The sequence below is a fragment of the Phyllobates terribilis genome, unplaced genomic scaffold (assembly GCF_046119375.1).
Source record: "Phyllobates terribilis strain yellow unplaced genomic scaffold, ASM4611937v1 Scaffold_5__5_contigs__length_657084704, whole genome shotgun sequence".
Taxonomy (NCBI): domain Eukaryota; kingdom Metazoa; phylum Chordata; class Amphibia; order Anura; family Dendrobatidae; genus Phyllobates; species Phyllobates terribilis.
In genome coordinates, this window is record NW_027362765.1 from 165543747 (window position 1) to 165564298 (window position 20552).

At 40.6% G+C, this 20552-nt stretch overlaps 1 protein-coding gene across 1 annotated transcript; it reads left to right on the plus strand.

Moving 5' to 3' along the window:
• Window positions 1-11493: 11493 nt before the first annotated feature.
• LOC141272524 (keratin, type I cytoskeletal 12-like) lies at window positions 11494-19568 on the plus strand. Its single transcript, XM_073683332.1, has 8 exons — window positions 11494-12215; window positions 12658-12740; window positions 12847-13003; window positions 15646-15807; window positions 16480-16605; window positions 18337-18554; window positions 18638-18711; window positions 19334-19568. Exons 1-8 carry the CDS (start codon window positions 11583-11585, stop codon window positions 19429-19431), a joined length of 1551 nt encoding a protein of 516 aa, XP_073539433.1. The 5' UTR covers window positions 11494-11582; the 3' UTR covers window positions 19432-19568.
• Window positions 19569-20552: the final 984 nt, after the last annotated feature.

A 20552-nucleotide genomic window follows, 5' to 3' on the forward strand; every position in this document is an offset into this window, starting at 1 on the left:
AACAGGTGTGACTGCTGTCCCCCCAGTCACAGAGGATGAAGAGGCCGCGGATGCACAAGATATGGCAGACGGTGGTTGGCCCGGCCGGCTAGACCGCATTGTAGCACACTGAGCTTCCCACTGCAACTTATGCTTCATGTCCATGTGCCGGTTCATGCATGAAGTACTCAAACTATGTATTTTTTGGCCTCTACTTAGCTTTTGCTGACAAATGTTACAGATAACACGAGTTGGGTCATCTTTATCGATCTGAAAAAATGCCCAGGCTATGCAAGGCTTAGCACCCATGCGACCTGAAGAGCCACCACGACTTGTGGTGAGAGGCAGAGTTGTGTTTGAGGATGCAGTTGTTGACGTGCTTCCAGTACTACGTCTCTGTCCAGGAAGGCGCAACCTGACCTCGTCGTCACTAGCATCTTCCTCCACCTCCTCTGCTGACCTCATCTCTTGGCTGACTGTGGGTTGACAGTAAGTGGGATCTCCGACCTCATCATCATCACCCTGTGCGTTATCACACCCGTCGTCCTCAGAGCCAACCTGTTCCTGCCCTGACAAAAAACTAAAGTTGTCGCTCCAATCAGGTATTTGAGTCTTATCATCGTCTTCCTCATTGTCTCCACCAACAGGAGTTACAGTTTGGGAATGAGGGTCTACATTATGGTCAGAACCTTCTGCGTCTGGTCCTGGATCCGACTCATAAAGATTCTGGGCATCAGTGCAGATCATTTCCTCGTCTGGATTCACAGAAGCGCTGGAGTCGACCTCTGATTCCCAGGCTATAGTATGAGTAAACAGCTCTGCAGACTCAACCATCTGTTCTACCTCATACTCAGACGGGCAGCTGGAGATTTGGGAGCTGTGAGGAAGCAAGTGCGATTTGGGTGACACCTTTGAGGACTGGAGTATTTGTGATGTTGAAGTTGATGTGGAGGAGAGCCCACTTAAAGGAGCACTTGATATCCGTTGAAGCACCTGCTGTTTTTGTGCCTCATCTGGAATTTGTAGCGATTGGCGTGGCCGTAAGAAAGGGATCTTATCACATTGTCCGCTAAAAGAAGTAGACATTTTAGTTTGGCTGGAAGATGGTCTTTCTTCTGCACCTACCCCACGGACACAACCTTTTTTCCCCTTCCCAACACGCCTATTCCCCTTTCCACCAGCAGCAGGCCTTTTTCCACTCATTTTGGTGGTTAACTAATTCACAACTCTGGAGTTGTTTGCACAAAAAAACAATGGATGGTAACCGAGCAGAGCTGAGTGGCCAAACTGTGGTATTAGGCCAAAACTATTGGCTGGGTTAGATGCAGAAAAAAATTATTTTTAATTTGCAATCTGATGGAGGTCAGTATAGATGGACTAATAGACCAAGTCCCACACACTGCTAGAAGCCCAAATATTTTTTCAGAGCTAGATGCAGAAAAAAATTATTTTTAATTTGCAACCTGATGGAGGTCAGTATAGATGGACTAATAGACCAAGTCCCACACACTGCTAGAAGCCCAAATATTTTTTCAGAGCTAGATGCAGAAAAAAATTATTTTTAATTTGCAACCTGATGGAGGTCAGTATAGATGGACTAATAGACCAAGTCCCACACACCGCTAGAAGCCCAAATATTTTTTCAGAGCTAGATGCAGAAAAAAATTATATTCAATTTGCAACCTGCTGGACGTCAGTATAGAAGGACTAATAGAACAAGTCCCACACACTGCTAGAAGCCCAAATATTTTTTCAGAGCTAAATGAAGAAAAAAATTATTTTTAATTTGCAACCTGATGGAGGTCAGTATAGATGGACTAATAGACCAAGTCCCACACACTGCTAGAAGCCCAAATATTTTTTCAGAGCTAGATGCAGAAAAAAATTATTTTTAATTTGCAACCTGATGGAGGTCAGTATAGATGGACTAATAGACCAAGTCCCACACACCGCTAGAAGCCCAAATATTTTTTCAGAGCTAGATGCAGAAAATTTTTTTATTCAATTTGCAACCTGATGGAGGTCAGTATAGATGGACTAATAGACCAAGTCCCACACACTGCTAGAAGCCCAAATATTTTTTCAGAGCTAGATGCAGAAAAAAATTATTTTTAATTTGCAACCTGATGGAGGTCAGTATAGATGGACTAATAGACCAAGTCCCACACACTGCTAGAAGCCCAAATATTTTTTCAGAGCTAGATGCAGAAAAAAATTATTTTTAATTTGCAACCTGATGGAGGTCAGTATAGATGGACTAATAGAACAAGTCCCACACGCTGCTAGAAGCCCAAATATTTTTTCAGAGATAAATGAAGAAAAAAATTATTTTTAATTTGCAACCTGATGGAGGTCAGTATAGATGGACTAATAGACCAAGTCCCACACACTGCTAGAAGCCCAAATATTTTTTCAGAGCTAGATGCAGAAAAAAATTATTTTTAATTTGCAACCTGATGGAGGTCAGTATAGATGGACTAATAGACCAAGTCCCACACACTGCTAGAAGCCCAAATATTTTTTCAGAGCTAGATGCAGAAAAAAATTATATTCAGTTTGCAACCTGATGGAGGTCAGTATAGATGGACTAATAGAATGATGCTATGCCCAAAAGATTTTACTTCACTAGGTGCAGTAAAAAAATTGGTATTCTATACACAGGTGGTATATCTTGCAACACAGATAGGCTACTCCACTGACTAACACACTCTGCAATAGGCCAAAAAGGATTAGCTTTGCTAGATTCAGCCAAATGCTGTGAAAAAAACTTGCACAGCACTGGCACAGACCTGCCTGGCAAAAACTGATAGGAACTGATGTAACCTAGTCCTGAAAAGGACTCCAATTACAATTAGTCTTTACTCCCACAATCTATCTATTTAAGAGCACAGACCTGCCTGATAAAAGTCGTAGGAAATGCTGTAACCTAGTCCTTAAAAGGACTGCAATCACAACTATTCCCTACTCCCAAACTATCTGTAGATTTGTGCGAAAATTGGCTTGAAATTAACAAGGTATAGCGCACACAGCAACAGCGGTGCCGTCTAACACGCAGCTGCAGCAGTGAGAAAATGGTGGCGACGGGGAAAATGGCTTGGTCTTATAGGGCAAGGACATGTGACATACACTGCCAATCACACATGCCCTTGCTTGTGTGAAAAAAAGCACTTCGCTCCGTGTGTGCGCTGCTGATAGGCTGACAGATTGCACCTCCCCACTGCAAATGCGGGAAAGAGAAAAAAAAATGGAGATCTTCATTGTTCCTGCAGAGATCCATCCCCTGCCCCTCCCCCCGCCCCGCTGTACACTCAAACTGCGTATTAACATTAATTTTCATCATTACTGAGAAAAAATCCAGTTATGATTTTGGTGCACGAACAGTTATCGAACATAACCTCGAACAGCCGAATTTTTCTCAAATTGTTCGTGTTCGCCGACCGGCTCGAACACCGCCCAAAACAGCTCGAATTTGAGATTGGCGAACAGTTCGAGTAGAACAACGCTCATTTCTACTAATAATACTTCAGCTCTGCTACTCACCAGAACTGTCACTCAAGGAGGAGAGCCCACCCTGCCAGAAACCAGGAAGTGAAAGCGACTGCATACATAGCTCTGAGCTGCTCAAGAGACAACTTGAGTATACCATGGTTGGTTAACAACAGGTATTGTTGTCCTGGAATACTGCAAATCCAGACTAGTCCGCAATACTGCCAGACAGAAAAGCTTGATTTAGCCCAAGGGAACATATGACTATGTTTTGTTGGGACTGTGAAAGACAAAGGAAATGAGTAGTGTGAAAAAGACCCTTACGAAGAGAGCTAAGGTGCAGAAGACTATCCACCTGAAATGCTGTGGAGAGGGTTTTACAATTGAGATCTGTGAAAAGTAACATAAGACTGTAGAACTGACAAAGAAAAAGGGATTTTCAAGCACTTCCATCCATAAAATTATTCTTTTTATTCTTTTTATTAGAAATGCATTTAAAAACAGGAGGATCCATCATGAGGATAAGACCTTATGTGTTTCTGGAGTACACTACGCCCTTAGTCATAGGAATATGCATTGAATCATGGGAACTCTGTTTTACACTATGAACAATGGCAATGCTTATCACAAATACAATTCAATATGCATATAAGCTGCTGCCCCAGCAGCCCTTATCACAGGTGATCTTAAAGAGAACCTATCACCAGAAAAAAAACTGCAGATATTAGGTTAAACTCCAGGTTATTACCATTATTAACCTGCCCAGCGCCCGCACTTAGCCAAATGCTGCAGGGAAAAAATTAACTTTATTTCTCCTGGCAACGTTCCGGCTTCAGTCACCGGGGCGGCGCCAGCGCTGGTTCAGTCACCGCTCTAAGTATACAGAGCAGGACGGCTGTAACCGCGCCCCTGATTCGGACTGACAGACGGCTCTAATGCAGAGCCAGTGTTAGTCAGGGCCAGGGGAGCGGTTACAGCCGCCGCTCTGCATGCTCAGAGCGGTAACTGAATCCGCGCCGGGGTTGCCCCATGACTGAAACCCGAATGCTGCCGGGGGAAATAAGGTTCCTTTTCTCCCCGCACCATTCAGCTAAGTGCGGGCACCAGGCAGGTTAATAAAGCTATTGACTTGCAGATTAACCCCCTATGTGCAGGTTAATAGCGTTTGTTCTGTTGACAGGTTCCCTTTAAGTAGTAACTCCTGGACTAGAAAGAAAGCATCATGTCAAACTACATCTCTATTCACATTGCAAGCAAAAACTCCATTAAGCTAAACTGCTTAAATAATAAATATGAAATATAAAAAAGACAGAATTTTCATATATAACAGTGCATGCATTAACAATAAGAGTTGCAAAAACTAGTTTTTTTATATAAATCGTGCAAAATAAAAGCAAGAAAACCTTGATTAGATCTGCGCTTAGAAGCATATACCCAAGGGAAAAAAACCCTAGTCTGAGCACATTAAGAAAAACTACATAGATAGGAAGTTTGAAACATAAGACAATCATTCAGAAAGAAAAAACTATACATATAGCGGTGCATGCATGAACAATAAAAGATGCAAAAACTATTTTTTTTATATATGGATCCTCCTGTTTTTAAATGAATTTTTAATTAAAAGATTAATTTTATGTATGGAAGTGCCCAAAAATCCTTTTTTTCGTTGTTGGTTCTCCAATAGCTGAGCTTCACCAGCAGGAATTGGCACCCACTCATCAACTTTCTGGTGTATCCTGAACCATATTGGCATGGTGAGCTTCTTTATATCTGTGCGGAGATGTCTTTTGTAACCAGGATTTATTATTATATTCTGTTCTTTTGCTTATTGTAAATATAAGAAACATGGTTTGAGCCAACTGCTGCTTCAGCAGAGGTTACGAAGCAAGGTTCGCAGAGGAATGGCTCTTGTGATCAGGAGCAGTAGTATCCCTCAGAAAACTATTCAAGTCCAGCATCCATATTTATTTCAAAAGTTTAAAAATTCTATCCATGATGGCGTCATATAAAACATGAATACAAATAGAACAAACAAACAGACGCCGTTCAATCTATATGATCTTAATCATTGTAAGAGTAGAAGGAAATTTTTTTTCTCTATGAGAAAGCCGCGAACTGACACATCTGCCGGCGGCTTATTTCCGGAAGAACAATGCGATCAGCAGAAGGAAATTTTTTTTCTCTATGAGAAAGCCGCCAACTGACACATCTGCCGGCGGCTTATTTCCAGAAGAACAATGAGAGCAGCAGTCCAAAATCGGACATGCACGGTCGGCATCACTCCCGACCATCAGTCGGTCAGTGCCACCATATACATTAGAATGTCGGCCGAACCAGTCAATATCGGTGGGGTCAGCCAACATTAGTCTAATGTATATGGGGGGCCATTAGAGTTATTGTTACTTTGTTCTGGAGAGTATTGCTCAGGTAACACAGGCCTTTGTGGAGTAACAGTTCCCCGATATGGCAGGTTGTGTGTGTGTGGGGTTCCAAAAGGTTCAAACCCCCATATTCTCTAGAGTGGCCACTAGCCTACAAGCAACAACTCCACCTACAGTGAATTGCAACCGTTATCATTTTATCTCATTTCAGTGGCCAATAATCAAGAATATGTTCATGCCACTATAAAGTGAAAAAATTATGTAAAAGTAACAGTTGAACTGTTATGGTCTGCAATCCATTCTTTAAGGGGAATCCATAATCTACATGAACATGATATTACAGAGGTCCAGTGGGTCAATAAGACCTAGTGGCAAAATGCTACCTGCTGTGACCTGACTCATGTAATTATATACCTGTCCTTAGAACAAGAAAACAGCAGGCATAATGTATGGAGGCACAACAGGCATAATTTGTGGGAGCACAGTAGAGACAGTAGTTGGGAACACGACAGTAAAGGTTAGGTGGGCAGCATACACAATTAGTGAAATAAGATATGGGGGAATTGCAGGCATAATATAAAGAGGCATAGTACAAGGGAACACAGAAGGCATATTACAAGAGGGCACAGTAGGAGCAGTGTTAATGGGCACGTGCAACAGGCATATTATAAAAGGAAGTCAGGGGCAGCATAGCATATACAATATTGGAGGTAGAAAGAGAAACGTCTTTGAAGGCAATATAATATAAAGCAAACACCTACCAGAGAGAAAACCTACAAACATACTGTATGTCCTTTGTGAACGATAATAGATTTCCGAAAGGAGAAAAAACGTGGCGCTATCTAAGCGTAGTAAGATTTGATCAATAAAAAGGGTGAGTATCTATAGGAAATTGCTCACCTGATGCGGTTATGCAAGCAGAGGCTCCCGCTTGTAGTATGGATGAATTTGCAAAAGACTGCGGCCGACCTGGTGAGGTGGGATTGAATCCTGAGACAGGAGTATCTCACAACGAGGATGCCAAAAGGAAGAACCAGGTGATGGTGCTGTCTTTGCCACCAAGTGAGATCAAGGTGCAGGAACTTCAGGTTGCTCATAAGTAAAAAAAAAATTTTATTTTTCACACTAATATAAAACAATAAAACCTATATACACCAATTTTTATATTTTTTTTTACTTACGAGCAACCTGAATTTCCTGCACCTTGATCTCACTTGGTGGCAAAGACAGCGCCATCACCTGGTTCCACTGTATGTCCTTTGCCTGTTTTAGGCCCATAACGGGTTCTCCTATGAATGCAACCCTCTATAAGGCTCATCAAACAGGTCAATATTATGTAATTTTGCTAAAACATTCTTTAAAATCTGCCCAGAAGCACGTTAAAAAAATATGTGTGAACATTTTACAAAAACCCTCAAGACTTCAGCCCCGTTCTGTGAGCTCTGCTGAGCATTGGCAAGCCAATAGAAAGGCATGTTATGATTTCTAAGATATTTGGCAGAGCCGCTTGTTCTGTCTGATCATGTTCAGAGTCAATTAAGTAGACTCCCATACCTCAGGAGCAAATAATTCATTTATATTCAAGAAAGGGAAATACAGTGCCTGAAACAAGGGATTTTGGAGTCATTATTAATGCTTATATTTCGTTAATGAAAAATCTGTCAATGGACGCTTGGACTGGCAACCCACAGGGCTAAGCATATATGATAAATATTACTAACAAATAACATGATGTCAATAACTATCGTAATATCAAATATTATTTTACTAATATAAGGACAAAACATTTTCCTATAAAGCAGAAAAGATATGTGATATGGCCAAGAGTATGTGGTCACTTGACCATCACACACATATGAGCTTGTCGGACTTCCAATTCTAAAATCATGTGTAAATACGGAGTTGGGTCCCACTTTGTGGTCTTACCACACTTTTCTGGGTAGGCTGTCAACAAGATTTTGGAATGTGTCTGGGAAAATGTTTGCACATTTAGCCAAAAGAGCCTTTGTGAGGTCAGACACTATTGTTGGACTTGAAGGTCTGATTCACAATATTTCATTCATCTGAAAGGTATTTGATGGTGTTGAGTTCAAAGGTCTGTGCAGCCATTTGGGTTCATCTACATCAGTCTCATCAAACTATATCAGGCTGGAACAGGAAAGAATTTGGAAAGTTGGATGAGGCAATTTTCTAAAAATATTCTGAAAAATTAAAAAGTTTGTCCACTACTTGGACAACTCCTTCTTAATCCCTATGTTTCCGCCTTGTAAATTAATAACAGCTATACTAACATCCGGTACCTTTCCAGTGATGTCGGCACTGGCCCTCCTGGGGATCATGTGACATTATTATGCCATGTGATCACTTGGCCAATCAGCGTTGGCTTCACTCTCCCCGCCTTCAGATGAATCACATATATCCAGAGGAAATGAGAGAGCAGCAGCTTTTATACATCAGGCTTGAGAACTCCATACACATTGAACTTGGGTTTCCCACCCTTTTCTCTTAAACTCCCATATACATTAAATGGCTGTTGTCCGAACAACTGTTCAGACAGCAAACTATCTCAGCCGTCTCTTCTGTAGAGAGGAGCGCTCGCTTGACTGACTGCTCCTGTGTTCTCTGTGATAAGACATGTTTCAGGGGGAACAAAAGGGTTGGCAGTCTGAAAGTGGTCATGTTGGATCTTCAATTCCCCCAACAATCAATTGCCCAGGCTCCGATACACATTAGTCAGTCAGACAAACGCGTTATTGTCGGCCGGTTTGGCTGAGATTAGTTGATTGTATATTGGGTGCTTAACTTCATATACAGTGAAGGAAATGATTATTTGATCCATTGTTGTTTATGTAAGTTTGCCCACTGACAAAGATATGAACAGTCTATAATTTTAAGAGTAGGCTAATTTTAACATTGAGAGATAGAATATGCCCCAAAAAATCAAGAAAATCGCATTGTATAAACCAGATAAATTTATTTGCATTTTGCAGTGAGAAATAAGTATTTGATCCCCTACAAACCATTGAGTTCTGGCTTCTACAGACCAGTTAGACAATCCTAATCAACTCGTTACCTGCATTAAAGACAGCTGTCTTACATAGTCACCTGTATAAAAGTTTCCTGTCCACAGATTCAATTAATCAGTTAGACTCTAACCTCTACAACATGGGCACGACCAAAGAGCTTTCTAAGGATGTCAAGGACAAGATCATAGACTTGTACAAAGCTAGAATGGGCTCCAAAACCATAAGTAAGACGCTGGGTGAGAAGGAGACAACTTGGTGCAATAGTAAGAAAATGGAAGAAATACAAAATGACTGTCAGTCGACTTCGATCTGGGGCACCATGCAAAATCTCACCTCGTGGGGTATTCTTGATCATGAGGAAGGTGAGAGATCAGCCTAAAACTACATGGTTGAAACTTGTTAATGATCTCAATGCAGCTGGGACCACAGTCACCAAGAAAACCATTGGTAACACATTACGCCTTAAAGGTTTAAAATCCTGCAGTGCCCGCAAGGTCCCTCTGCTCAAGAAGACACATGTGCAGGCGCATCTGAAGTTTGCCGATGAACACCTGGATGATTCTGTGAGTTATTGGGAGAAGGTGCTGTGGTCAGATGAGACAAAAAATTGAGCTGTTTTGGCATTAACTCAACTCGCCATGTTTGGAGGAAGAGAAATGCTGCCTATGACCCAAATAACACCGTCCCCACTATCAAGCAAGGAGGTAGAAATAGTATGTTTTGGGGGTGTTTCTCTACTAAGAGCACAGGACATCTTCACTGCATCAATGGGAGAATGGATGGAGCCATGTACCGTAAAATCCGGAATGACAACCTCCTTCCCTCCGCCAGGACATTAAAAATGGGTCGTGGCTGGGTCATCCAGCAAGACAATGACCCAAAACATACTGCCAAGGAAATAAAGGTGTGGCTCAAAAAGACGCACATTAAAGTCATGGAGTGGCCTAGCCAGTCTCCAGACCTTAATCCCATAGAAAACTTATGGAGGGGGAGTTGAAGCTCAGAGTTGCCAAGCGACAGCCTCAAAATCTTAATGATTTAGAGATGATCTGCAAAGAGGAGTGGACCAAAATTCCTCCTGAAATGTGCGCAACCCTCATCATCAACTACAACAAACGTCTGACTGCTGTGCTTGCCAACAAGGGTTTTGCCACCAAGTATTAAGTGTTGTTTGCCAGAGGAATCAAATACTTATTTCTCACTGCAAAATGCAAATAAATGTATCTAATTATACAATGTGATTTTCTTGTTTTATTTGGGGGATATTCTCTCTCTCAGTGTTAAAATTCACCTACCCTTAAAATTATAGACTGTTCATGTCTTTGTCAGTGGGCAAACTTACAAAAACAGCAAAGGATCAAATAATTATTTACTTCACTGTATAGTCCCAGTGTGGTTAAAAAATACAGGAAATAGCATATACTGTATTTACTTGTATATGCTGATTGGCTGCAGCGGTCGAATGCTGACTAGGCAGTTTAAATCTAAAGGTTTTCTTCACCACTGGATAACCCACTAATAAAGACACCATGGTGCTACATAAATTAAAAAAAAATCTATACTTATATCCCCAAAAACATTTTTCTTCTGGCTGGACTGAAATGTGAAGGCTGCAGCCAATCAGTGACCACTGATTATCTGCAATGGTCATGTTACATTGCTTATGTTAGGAGACAGGAAAAGGGCACAGGGCAGAGACCGGAGGAAGTAAGGATAGATTTTTTTTATTTATGCAACACACTGAAGCCATTAATAATGGGATGTCCAGTGATGGGCAATCTCTTTAAATACGTCACCCGTTTTTTTGTTCAGCAGCAGAGTTCCCACATGAATATTCTGCCAAACCAACTGGTTATGTTTATGTGGCAGTCAGAAGAGATAGGTGTCTGCCCAACGAGCATTCATTCAACAGCTAAGGCATTTGTATGGCCAGCATTATTTTCATACTTAACAATTAGGTCAAGCCAGAGGACTGGTGACTAATATCATGACTACAACTTTTTGGGGTATAATCAATCTGTTCTACTTTTCTTTTCTAAAAACTGGAATGGGCAAACACAACAATGTGGGTAATAGACAACACGCTCTACCATGGTTGGCCTAGCCAACAGAATCATTTCTGCAGAGAAGGTTTTTATTCTTCTTTCATTTTCTGTCTGGACTTCAAGTCATTTCAGATACCCACAACCTTTTTCACCTAGTGTGTACTAGTAGATGTAAATCTGCTGAATGATATGTCTTTCTTCAGTTATAAAACCTACATACCCCCAGGCAGAAGTACACTTAACCAAGATCAATTGCAACCTAGGATACAGAAAGTAGGTACCTGGACACCTGGCAAAGCTTCCATGACATTCAGCAAAAATCTAGGAACATAAGGCATAAATAATCTGTTTAGACAGGCTTAGAAAGGCTTCAGCAGTGTAATGATTGTCTAATGGCACTCCACCCATTTTACCCTTTTGATTTAATAAACATAGCCATGGGCTAACATATTTGAGCAGATAAGAACATAACAAAACAGAATAAATTATTTACCTGGGCACCAAATCCCTGATCTTTCGCAACAGTGATTTCTTCTAATACAAGACTGTAAGAGGATACACCCACCATTATTATATATAAAAGGATAGAAAAACTGACAGCACTACCGTTTGGTCGATATAACAGCAGGATATTACTCTGAGCAATCCTTCTCTGTTCCATCATCATGTCAACCCAATATGCAAGGTCCATGGGTGGTGCACAAAGTTCAAGCTCTGCTTCATTTCGGAGGTCAACGCAAAGCTTCCAGCAAGTTGGGGGTGGCAGTGGAGGTGGAGGATATGGTGGTGGGCAAGGAGGAATGATAATGAATGGAGCAGGTTTTGGAGATTTTGGCTATAATGAACTTGGTGGTAGTGAATTTGGTGATGGATTTGGTGGAGGTGCTGGAGGTGGTTATGGAGGAGGATTTGGTGGAGGTGCTGGTGGTGGTTATGGAGGAGGATTTGCTGGAGGGGCTGGTGGTGGCTTTGGAGGAGGATTTGGTGGAGGAGCTGGATTTGGTGGAGGTGCTGGTGGAAGATTTGGTGGTGGTGGTGGTGCTGGTGCAGGATTTGGTGGAGGTGCCGGTGGAGGCGGTTCAGGGATGTTTGCAAGCAATGAAAAACAAACCATGCAGAACCTAAATGACCGCTTAGCTTCATACTTGGATAAGGTCAAGGCTTTAGAAGGGGCCAATGCTGATCTTGAGCAAAAAATCCGAGATTGGTATGAAAAACAACGTCCAGGCTCATCTACCGGTGGAGGAGCAGCAGACTACAGCAAGTATGATCCAATTATTGAGGATCTCAGAAGTAAGGTAAGACTTGTACACAATATGGATTAAAGATTATCTGATTGATTTCCATGCTGCCCTGGTTTGGGAAGCATGAATCACCTAATAGGTTTCCTTTAACTGTATGAAACAATGGCCAGCCTATGTGTGAAGCGGAGAGATCACATTGACCAAGGTGTTTGAATATAGCCTGTATTTTGAACATCATAACGACTGATACTTGTATCAGAGAGTTTGTATCTTTGGGCACTTTCAATCATGACCACTTAGAAGTAGCAGTAAGCTGATGTAATGAACTCTATTTTTCTTGGAGTTTGCATGAACCTTAGCAGGGATGATTCTTTTTCAATCTGAGGGATGGCAAGAATTTTGTCATACCATACTTCTTCTAGAAAGGAAGCAAAAGAATCATCAACCGTTCATGTCCTGGTTTTGGGTAAGTCACTGTTTACACCTTGTATTTTAGATCCTGGCTGCCACTATTGACAACGCCAAGATTCTTTTGCAAATTGACAATGCTCGGCTGGCAGCTGATGACTTCAGACTTAAGTGAGTAATATAAGTATAATATGGGTAACATATGTATAAATGGACAAGTGGTGCATTTGAACCCACGAAGCTGACAACACAGTGATGAAAATGATGTCTTCAACAGATATGAGAATGAACTAGCTCTTCGACAGAGTGTGGAGGCTGATATTAATGGCCTACGAAGAGTCTTGGATGAACTGGTCTTAGCAAGATCTGACCTGGAAATACAAATTGAAAGCCTTACAGAAGAACTGATGTATCTGAAGAAGAACCACCAAGAGGTAAGGAGTTATATTGTGTATGCCACTTGAGCTAGGCAGAAAATTGGGACCTTATAACTTGGAATTGTAAAAATATCCTGGTAAATGCCTCACTTACTGTAAGATGAAAGCGCTCCAAAATATGGCCTCTTTCAGTAGACCACTCCTGATAACGACCAGGTCTAAAAGACCATTGATAAGTGCAATTTTTAATAGTCATTTCAAGGAAGTTTCCTCGTATAAAATAGCATGTTTATATCTATCTGTAATATGCCAGTACCAACCCCGTTGGATGCAAGTATTGTACTGATAGAAATGTCCATAAAGAGCTTTGATCACTATTTTGTAAGCCACTGATTGTTTCACCCTTTCTTATGATATTGTGTATTCTCTTCCAGACACCAATTTACATTTAGGAAGTTACTTAAGACATAGGTGATGAACTTTTGCATGGGTGGTGTATCCAGTATGACATAAAAGATAGAAGATGATTGATATGGTATCCAATAATCTGCAATTATCCTTTAAATAAATAAATGAAATGCCTTCAAGTAACTGAAAGATAAATACATTTGCCCTCTGGCACCTGAGCATTTATGTCCAAAACTTGCCTGTTCATGACTTACTTCTGCAGGAATTCTTCAAAGCTTTATGATTGCTCTGTAATTTACATTCTCCACTCAATGGTGTCAGAGAAGCACCAATTCTACAGCTGGTGTAAGGAAGTCCAAATCTTAGCAGCAGCGTTCTCATCTAAGTATTAGGTTTGTTTAGGACCCTTTTCTTGTGACATCTTGGAGTCTTTAATGGAATTGCATGAAATTAGAAGAAAAAGGTCTGTGCATTGCACAGAAACAGTCACGACAGTGTTACAACAGTAACTTGAACTGGGCGGTATTGCAATATATTGAAAAAAGTACACTGTTTCGTCAAAAAAGCAGACCCTTAAAGGGAGTTTATCAGCACAGAATTACTGTTCAAACTAAGTTCAGTGGCTTGGTACAGATAGAGGGAAACATGTAGATGGGATGGAGCCTTTAAATGATTGGCCCCACCATGATGCACTGTGCGCATGTACTTGGTTTCAAAAGTCATTCTGGGTTGACAGAGTCCATTTAAGAGCTGGGATATCCACCAATTTCCAGAATAGAGTCCAGAAGCAACAATTTTGGAGGAGTTTTAATGAAGTGGTGGTCACACTATCATTTGATTCTGTGTCTATAGAACTGACAGAGATAGGCAAGCTGGCTTGAATTAAAATAAATCTGTCACCAGGTTTTTGCTACCTCATCTGAGAGCAGCATAATATAGGAAAACAGACCCTGATTCCAGTGATGTATCACTTGGTTTTACTGGGTGCAGCAGTTGTGACACAATCAGAGTTCTTAGATGTGGCGTGTAACAGAGCTCAGAAAGCTGACCCCCGCCCACACCAGGCTTTCTGTTTGCATTGTATATTGACAATGAGCTGCTTATCAGAGGAGGGGGTGTGGTCAGACCACTTGGCAGGAGGCAGCTAGTCACAGCAATGATAATGTCCTAGTGATAAATCATTCATTATAAGTAAACAACAGCACACAGCCTGATAAGTGACACATCCCTGAATTCAGGGTTTTAACACCTATCTCATTCTGCCCTCAGATTACATAGTAAAAACCTGTTGATAGATAACATTTTAAAACCAGTTGCAAGCTACGTCCAATAAAAATTTGGGCTTTCATCCAAGGAGGATCCGTCAGCTTCCATAACATCACTGTTTAAATAAATAGTTGTATTCCCTATGTAATGACTATGTACTGTATAAATTAATGTTATTATGTAATGTGAGAGCACAGTTTCTTCTAGAATTCAGCATTGTGCTGATCCTCTCTTATCCCTTCTGGAAATTAAAGAACACATTAGCAGCTACTACCATTGTCAATTGGGTATGTCCCTATGCAATCCAAAGACGACCATGCACATACGATAACTGAAGGCCAAGTTCTCATTCGGCCGCAAATCAGCAATTTCTCCCGACATCCATGCACGTTATAACCGGCTTGGCTGCATGTTCATGTGTTTTCAAGAGGGAGAGTGGAGAAAGCTGCTGCAAAATGGCTCTGGCAGTGGCATATCCCCTGAAGAACAAAAGGGTCGGACATAAAAATTCAGACTGCCTGAGGAAACTCAATGGAGAGTTGGATGGCCCCCATACACAATAGACGGTTGACCGATCCTGCCGATATCGGCAGGTTCGTCCGACTTTATTCTAATGGGTAGGTGGCTTATATATACAGTCCAATTTTTGCTAACAGTGTCAAATTTTAGAGGGACATGCACCATTGACAATGGTAATGGTAATCCCGGGTTGTCAATTTATTCATACATTTTCAGAACGAATAAAAGAAGACCAATATAATGCACTATTCTAAGAAAAGATGCTCCAGAATAAAATATTTCATTAAAGAGACAGATCAGGAGAGCGAGAATGTTTTCTACAGTCATAGATCTCAACCGGTATATCCTATTATATAATGTTCCCCCATACTTTCACTACCGCAAAGCTAATAAGCAGAGATCAAAGTGACCTTATAAGTTGTATCTAATACGTTAGTGCCACATATTGTCCATCAAACAATGATGTTGATTGTATTACATTTTGCTTTTCCTTTTGGTGTTTCTAGGAGATGGGATCTCTTCATGGTACACAAGCCGGACAAGTCACTGTTGAGATGAATGCTGCTCCAGGCGTTGATCTGACCAAACTTCTCAATGACATGAGGGAGCAGTATGAAGCCATTGCTGAGAAGAACAGGAAGGAGGCTGAGGCTCGGTTCCTTGAGCAGGTAATGGGAGATCTAATATTCTCTTGTATATAACAGTAGGCAGGAGTCGCGTGCTGCATTATCGTACTCAGCCCTAGTGCTCATTGCAAATCAAGCCACTCTGGGGAGATGCAAATCCAGGCATTGAATAGTATACCTGGTTAGGAAACCCATTTTTAGGCAATTTTTTAGGCAACGATGTTGCAGATATTTTGCAGCGTTTCTGCACCAATTAGGTAATTTAGGTTACCTGCATTTTTAGCTTGTTTTTTTGCTGTATTTTTTGTCTCATTTTGGTAGGTCATGTTTTAAATAAAGTTGTCCCTGTTTCCGTTCCCCCATCTATTAGCCAAACCAGAGAGAGGCCACAAAGAACATTTCCCTTTTAGAAGACCTCACACATCTATGTATCACACAGAGACCTTTCATTGTAATAGGAACCATGTTCCGCAATTCATTAGTTTCCTTGTAGGGGTGCTGTAAGGAATTTTCCCCCTACCTTACAATTGATAATTGTAGGTCTCAGAAGTAAAACACCCTCAGCAAATTGTTATGGGGCCATTCTCATTCGTTCAAAAAAGGAAAAGTTTAAAGCAGGCAATCTTTTTGATTTATCACACCCAACAAAAATATTCATGTTATTTTATATGCTACTGTAGAATTGATTTGTAATTTTTAATTTTGCTTTTATAGAGTAAGGAGCTGAAGAAAGAGATTTCAGCTGGGGTGGCTCAGGTGCAGTCCAGCAGTTCTGAGATCTCCGACCTGAGAAGAAGCCTTCAAGCTCTGGAGATAGAGCTGCAGTCCCAGTTGGCAATGGTATGAAAATAATGGTGTGGAACAAGTACAGTTGAGAAAATAAGTATTTGATACGCTGGCTATTTTGCAAGTTTTCCCACCCACAAAGAATGGAGAGGTCTGTAATTTTTATCGTAGATACACTTCAACTGTGAGAGACAGAATCTTGAAAAAACATACAGAAAATCACATTGTATGATTTTTACATAATTAATTTGCATTTTATTGCATGAATTAAGTATCTGATATAATAGAAACACAGAACTTAACATTTGGTACTGAAACCTTTGTTTGCAATTACAGAGGTCAGACATTTTCTGTAGTTCTTGGCCAAGTTTGCACACACTGCAGCAGGGATTTTGGCCCATTCATGCATATAGTTGTTCTTGAAATCTTTCAGGTTTCGGGGCTGTTGCTGGGCAACATTAAGTTTCAGCTCCTTTCAAAGATTTTCTAGGCCACTCCAGGATCCTGAAATGCTTCTTACAGAGCCACTCCTTAATTGCCCTGGCTGTGTGTTTTGGGTCATTGTCATGCTTGAAGACCCAGCCATGACCCATCTTCAATGCTTTTAATGAGGGAAAGAGGTTGTTGGCCAAAATCTTGCGATACATGACCTCATCTATCCTCCCTTCAATACAGTGCAGTCGTCCCGTCCCCTTTGCAGAAAAGCACCCCCAAAATATGATATTTCCTACACCATGCTTCACGGTTGGGACGGTGTTCTTGGGGTTGTATTCATCCTTCTTCTTTCTCCAAATATGGTGAGCGGAGTTGATACCAAAAAGTTCTATTTTCGCCTCATTTGACCACATGACCTTCTCTTACATGTCCCAGGCTTTAACGGGCCTGGACATGTACTGGCGTGAGCACGGAGCCCTTTGTGCCCAGTCAGACTTTAATTCATGATGGCATAGTGTGTTACAAACGGTAATGTTTGAGACTGTGGTCCCAACTCTCTTCAGGTCATTGACCAGGTCCTCCCGTGTAGTTCTGGGCTGATTCCAGAACTTTCTCAGAACCATTCTTACCCCACGAGGCGAGATCTTGCATGTAGCCCCAGACCGAGGAAGATTAACAGTCATCTTGTGTTTCTTCCATTTTCTAATAATTGTGCCAACAGTTGTTGCCTTCTCACCAATCTGCTTGCCTACTGTCCTGTAACCCATCCCAGCCTTGTGCAGGTCTACAATTTTGTCCCTGGAGTCCTTAGACAGCTCTTTGGTCTTGGCCATGGTGGAGAGGTTGAAGTGTGATTGATTGTGTGGACAGGTGTTTTTTTTACAGGTAATGAGTTCAAACAGGTGCAATTAATACAGCTAATAAGTGCAGAGTAGGAGGGTTTTAGAAAGGGCTAAAGAAAAACGAACAGGTCTGTGAAAGCCAGAATACTTGCTGGTTGGTAGGTGATCAAATACTTATTTCATGCAATAAAATTCAATTTAATTATTTAAAAATGTTACAAGCGATTTTCTGTTTTTTCTTTTAAGATTCTGTCTCTCACAGTTGTATACGCATACCTACAATAAAAATTACCGACCTTTCCATTCTTAGTAGGTGGCAAAATTAGCAAAATCTGCAGAGTATTAAATATTAAGTATTAAATATTTTCCCCACTGTATATTAGAGCCTTCATAAGTCTTATGAATAGATACATAAGATCTTCACAGATCTTCTTCAGCATTTTCACTAAATACATTTGCCAACAGAATCTGATATCCTTAAAAACATGAGTTTTATTCATGTCCATAGAAAAAATCCCTAGAAACCACATTGGCAGAAACTGAAGGTCGATACTGTGCACAGATTACACAAATACAAAATATCATCAGTAGTGTGGAAGAACAATTGACCCAGCTGAGGTGCGACATGGAAAAACAAAGTGATGAGTATAAACGGCTGCTCGATATAAAAACTCGTCTGGAGCAAGAAATTGAGAAATATCGTCAGCTACTCGAAGGAGAAGGAGGGTAAGCAAAGCAAATTGTCAAGGATTATGGTGGTTCTCGTGCTCATTCTTTGATTTAACTAACAAACTCCTTCTTTATGCAAGGTCATCATTGGGAATTTCATCAAGTTCTTCTACAACTCAAAAGTCCTCAACTGCTTCTGTGGATTCTTCTAAAGGTAAGGCATCCTAAAGAATCATCATTATCAACTCTAAAAACAAGTAAATAAGCCAAGTAACATACTAAAGTATAGCTTAGATAGCTATGTGCCCTCCTCTCCCATATATATGTGATCTGTATGAGAGAACTGCTGCCAGATTTCTCTAGCAGCGACGTATTTCTTAGAGAACAAAAGCATCCTCTCTCCGAAATCGGACAAGCCAAATTCTGATCTCTCCTGACATATGTCAGAAAAAAGTCAGTATACACAGCAGGCTGTCAACCGAACGCGTCGATATTGGCAGGTACAGCTATCCTTAGTCTAATGTGTATGGTGGCTTTATAATATTAGCATACATGCAGTCATCTTGAGGACCACACAGCAAATCTCCAAATATGTTGAGTCTACTGTTGACTTTTATGGGGTTGTGTCATGAAGCTATGTCCATTATAAGTAGACATCACCAATAGCAGAATTGTAATGCAATGTGATAAAACCAGTTAGGGTATTTCTACTTTAGACATTTATGACATTTTCACAGGATATAGTATTAGTCATGACTATTAGAAAAGTACAATAATTTGCTTCTAAGATGTTATTTCTACAATTAAGTGATCTTTTTTTTTGTTTACCTCCAAAGATCCAAATAGAAAAAGAGTAGTCAAGACCTTTATTGAAGAAATAGTGGATGGAAAAGTTGTTAATACAGAAGTGAAGAACGTTGAAGAGAAGTATTAACATAGACCTGAGCAGAAGTTTAGGAAACTTCAAAGAACATTCTCCTTCAAGGACCATCTAGTGTCACTTCTATAATGCTTTATGCTTTCTTTGCACTTTTCTGTCCAATAAACATTTGCAAGCAAGTTGATACATAATTTTGCAGAATTAATCTTAACCTGAAAACATTTATGAGCTTTTCCTAAAAATAAAAGAACATGACAACTGTCTATGCAGGAGTTGTCCACTGCTGGCAATATTCAGTTTTAGGTTGGATTTAGACAAGGATCTGTAGTGCTCTAAGTTGGATTCACTAGAAAGACTGGTGGCTGGGGCATTGTACCCAAAACATGCAGATATAAAGAGTGTAAAACTTATGCAAACATGACCAAACAGCGTGATACATAAAAAGTCACACAAATGAGATTTCAACAGTTGGAAATTATGGGAATGCAGATGCTAAAATATATTATGGCCATCTGATATTGGACCTAGCCCACACCATTACATCAAATGGTATGTTTAAAGCTTATGGGGGTACTTTTCATGATGCTACCCCTTTAAAATCGTCATTTTAATGATCCCTCACTGTACTCACCCAAACAGAAGTCTATGCTGATCAATTGAGCAGTAGTGGCATGTGTCACCTGCATTGGAAGTACTGCAAACCATTTCACAGGCAAAAAGTTAAAGGGGCTATCTAAAAATTTAAATAAAGTAGTCCCCCTAGTAAAATAAAAATAACATATACTCACCTCCCAGCCCAGGCTTCACCCAAACTCCGCCTCCATCCCTCGAATCTTCTACAGTGCCACCTCCCACTCTTGGAAAAACTCTACTTCTGTACCACGTCCTCACCAATCACACATTACCAGCTCCCAGTGAACACCAACACCAGATCACATACATAGCCAGCAGCTTTTGTTTTGGCCAAAAGATTTTTCTAGCCACCAGCACGAAAAGGTAGACTCTTCTGGCCAGGCCCCACTCTACTCTAACTTATTAAAAATTCCTTAAACTATCCAATACTCTTTTTAGGTATATTTTTATTTATTTTTCTTTAAAGGAATGTGTCATATACATTGTTTAAAATAATACCACATACAAAGATCAATTACCACCACACCATGACCAGACCACAT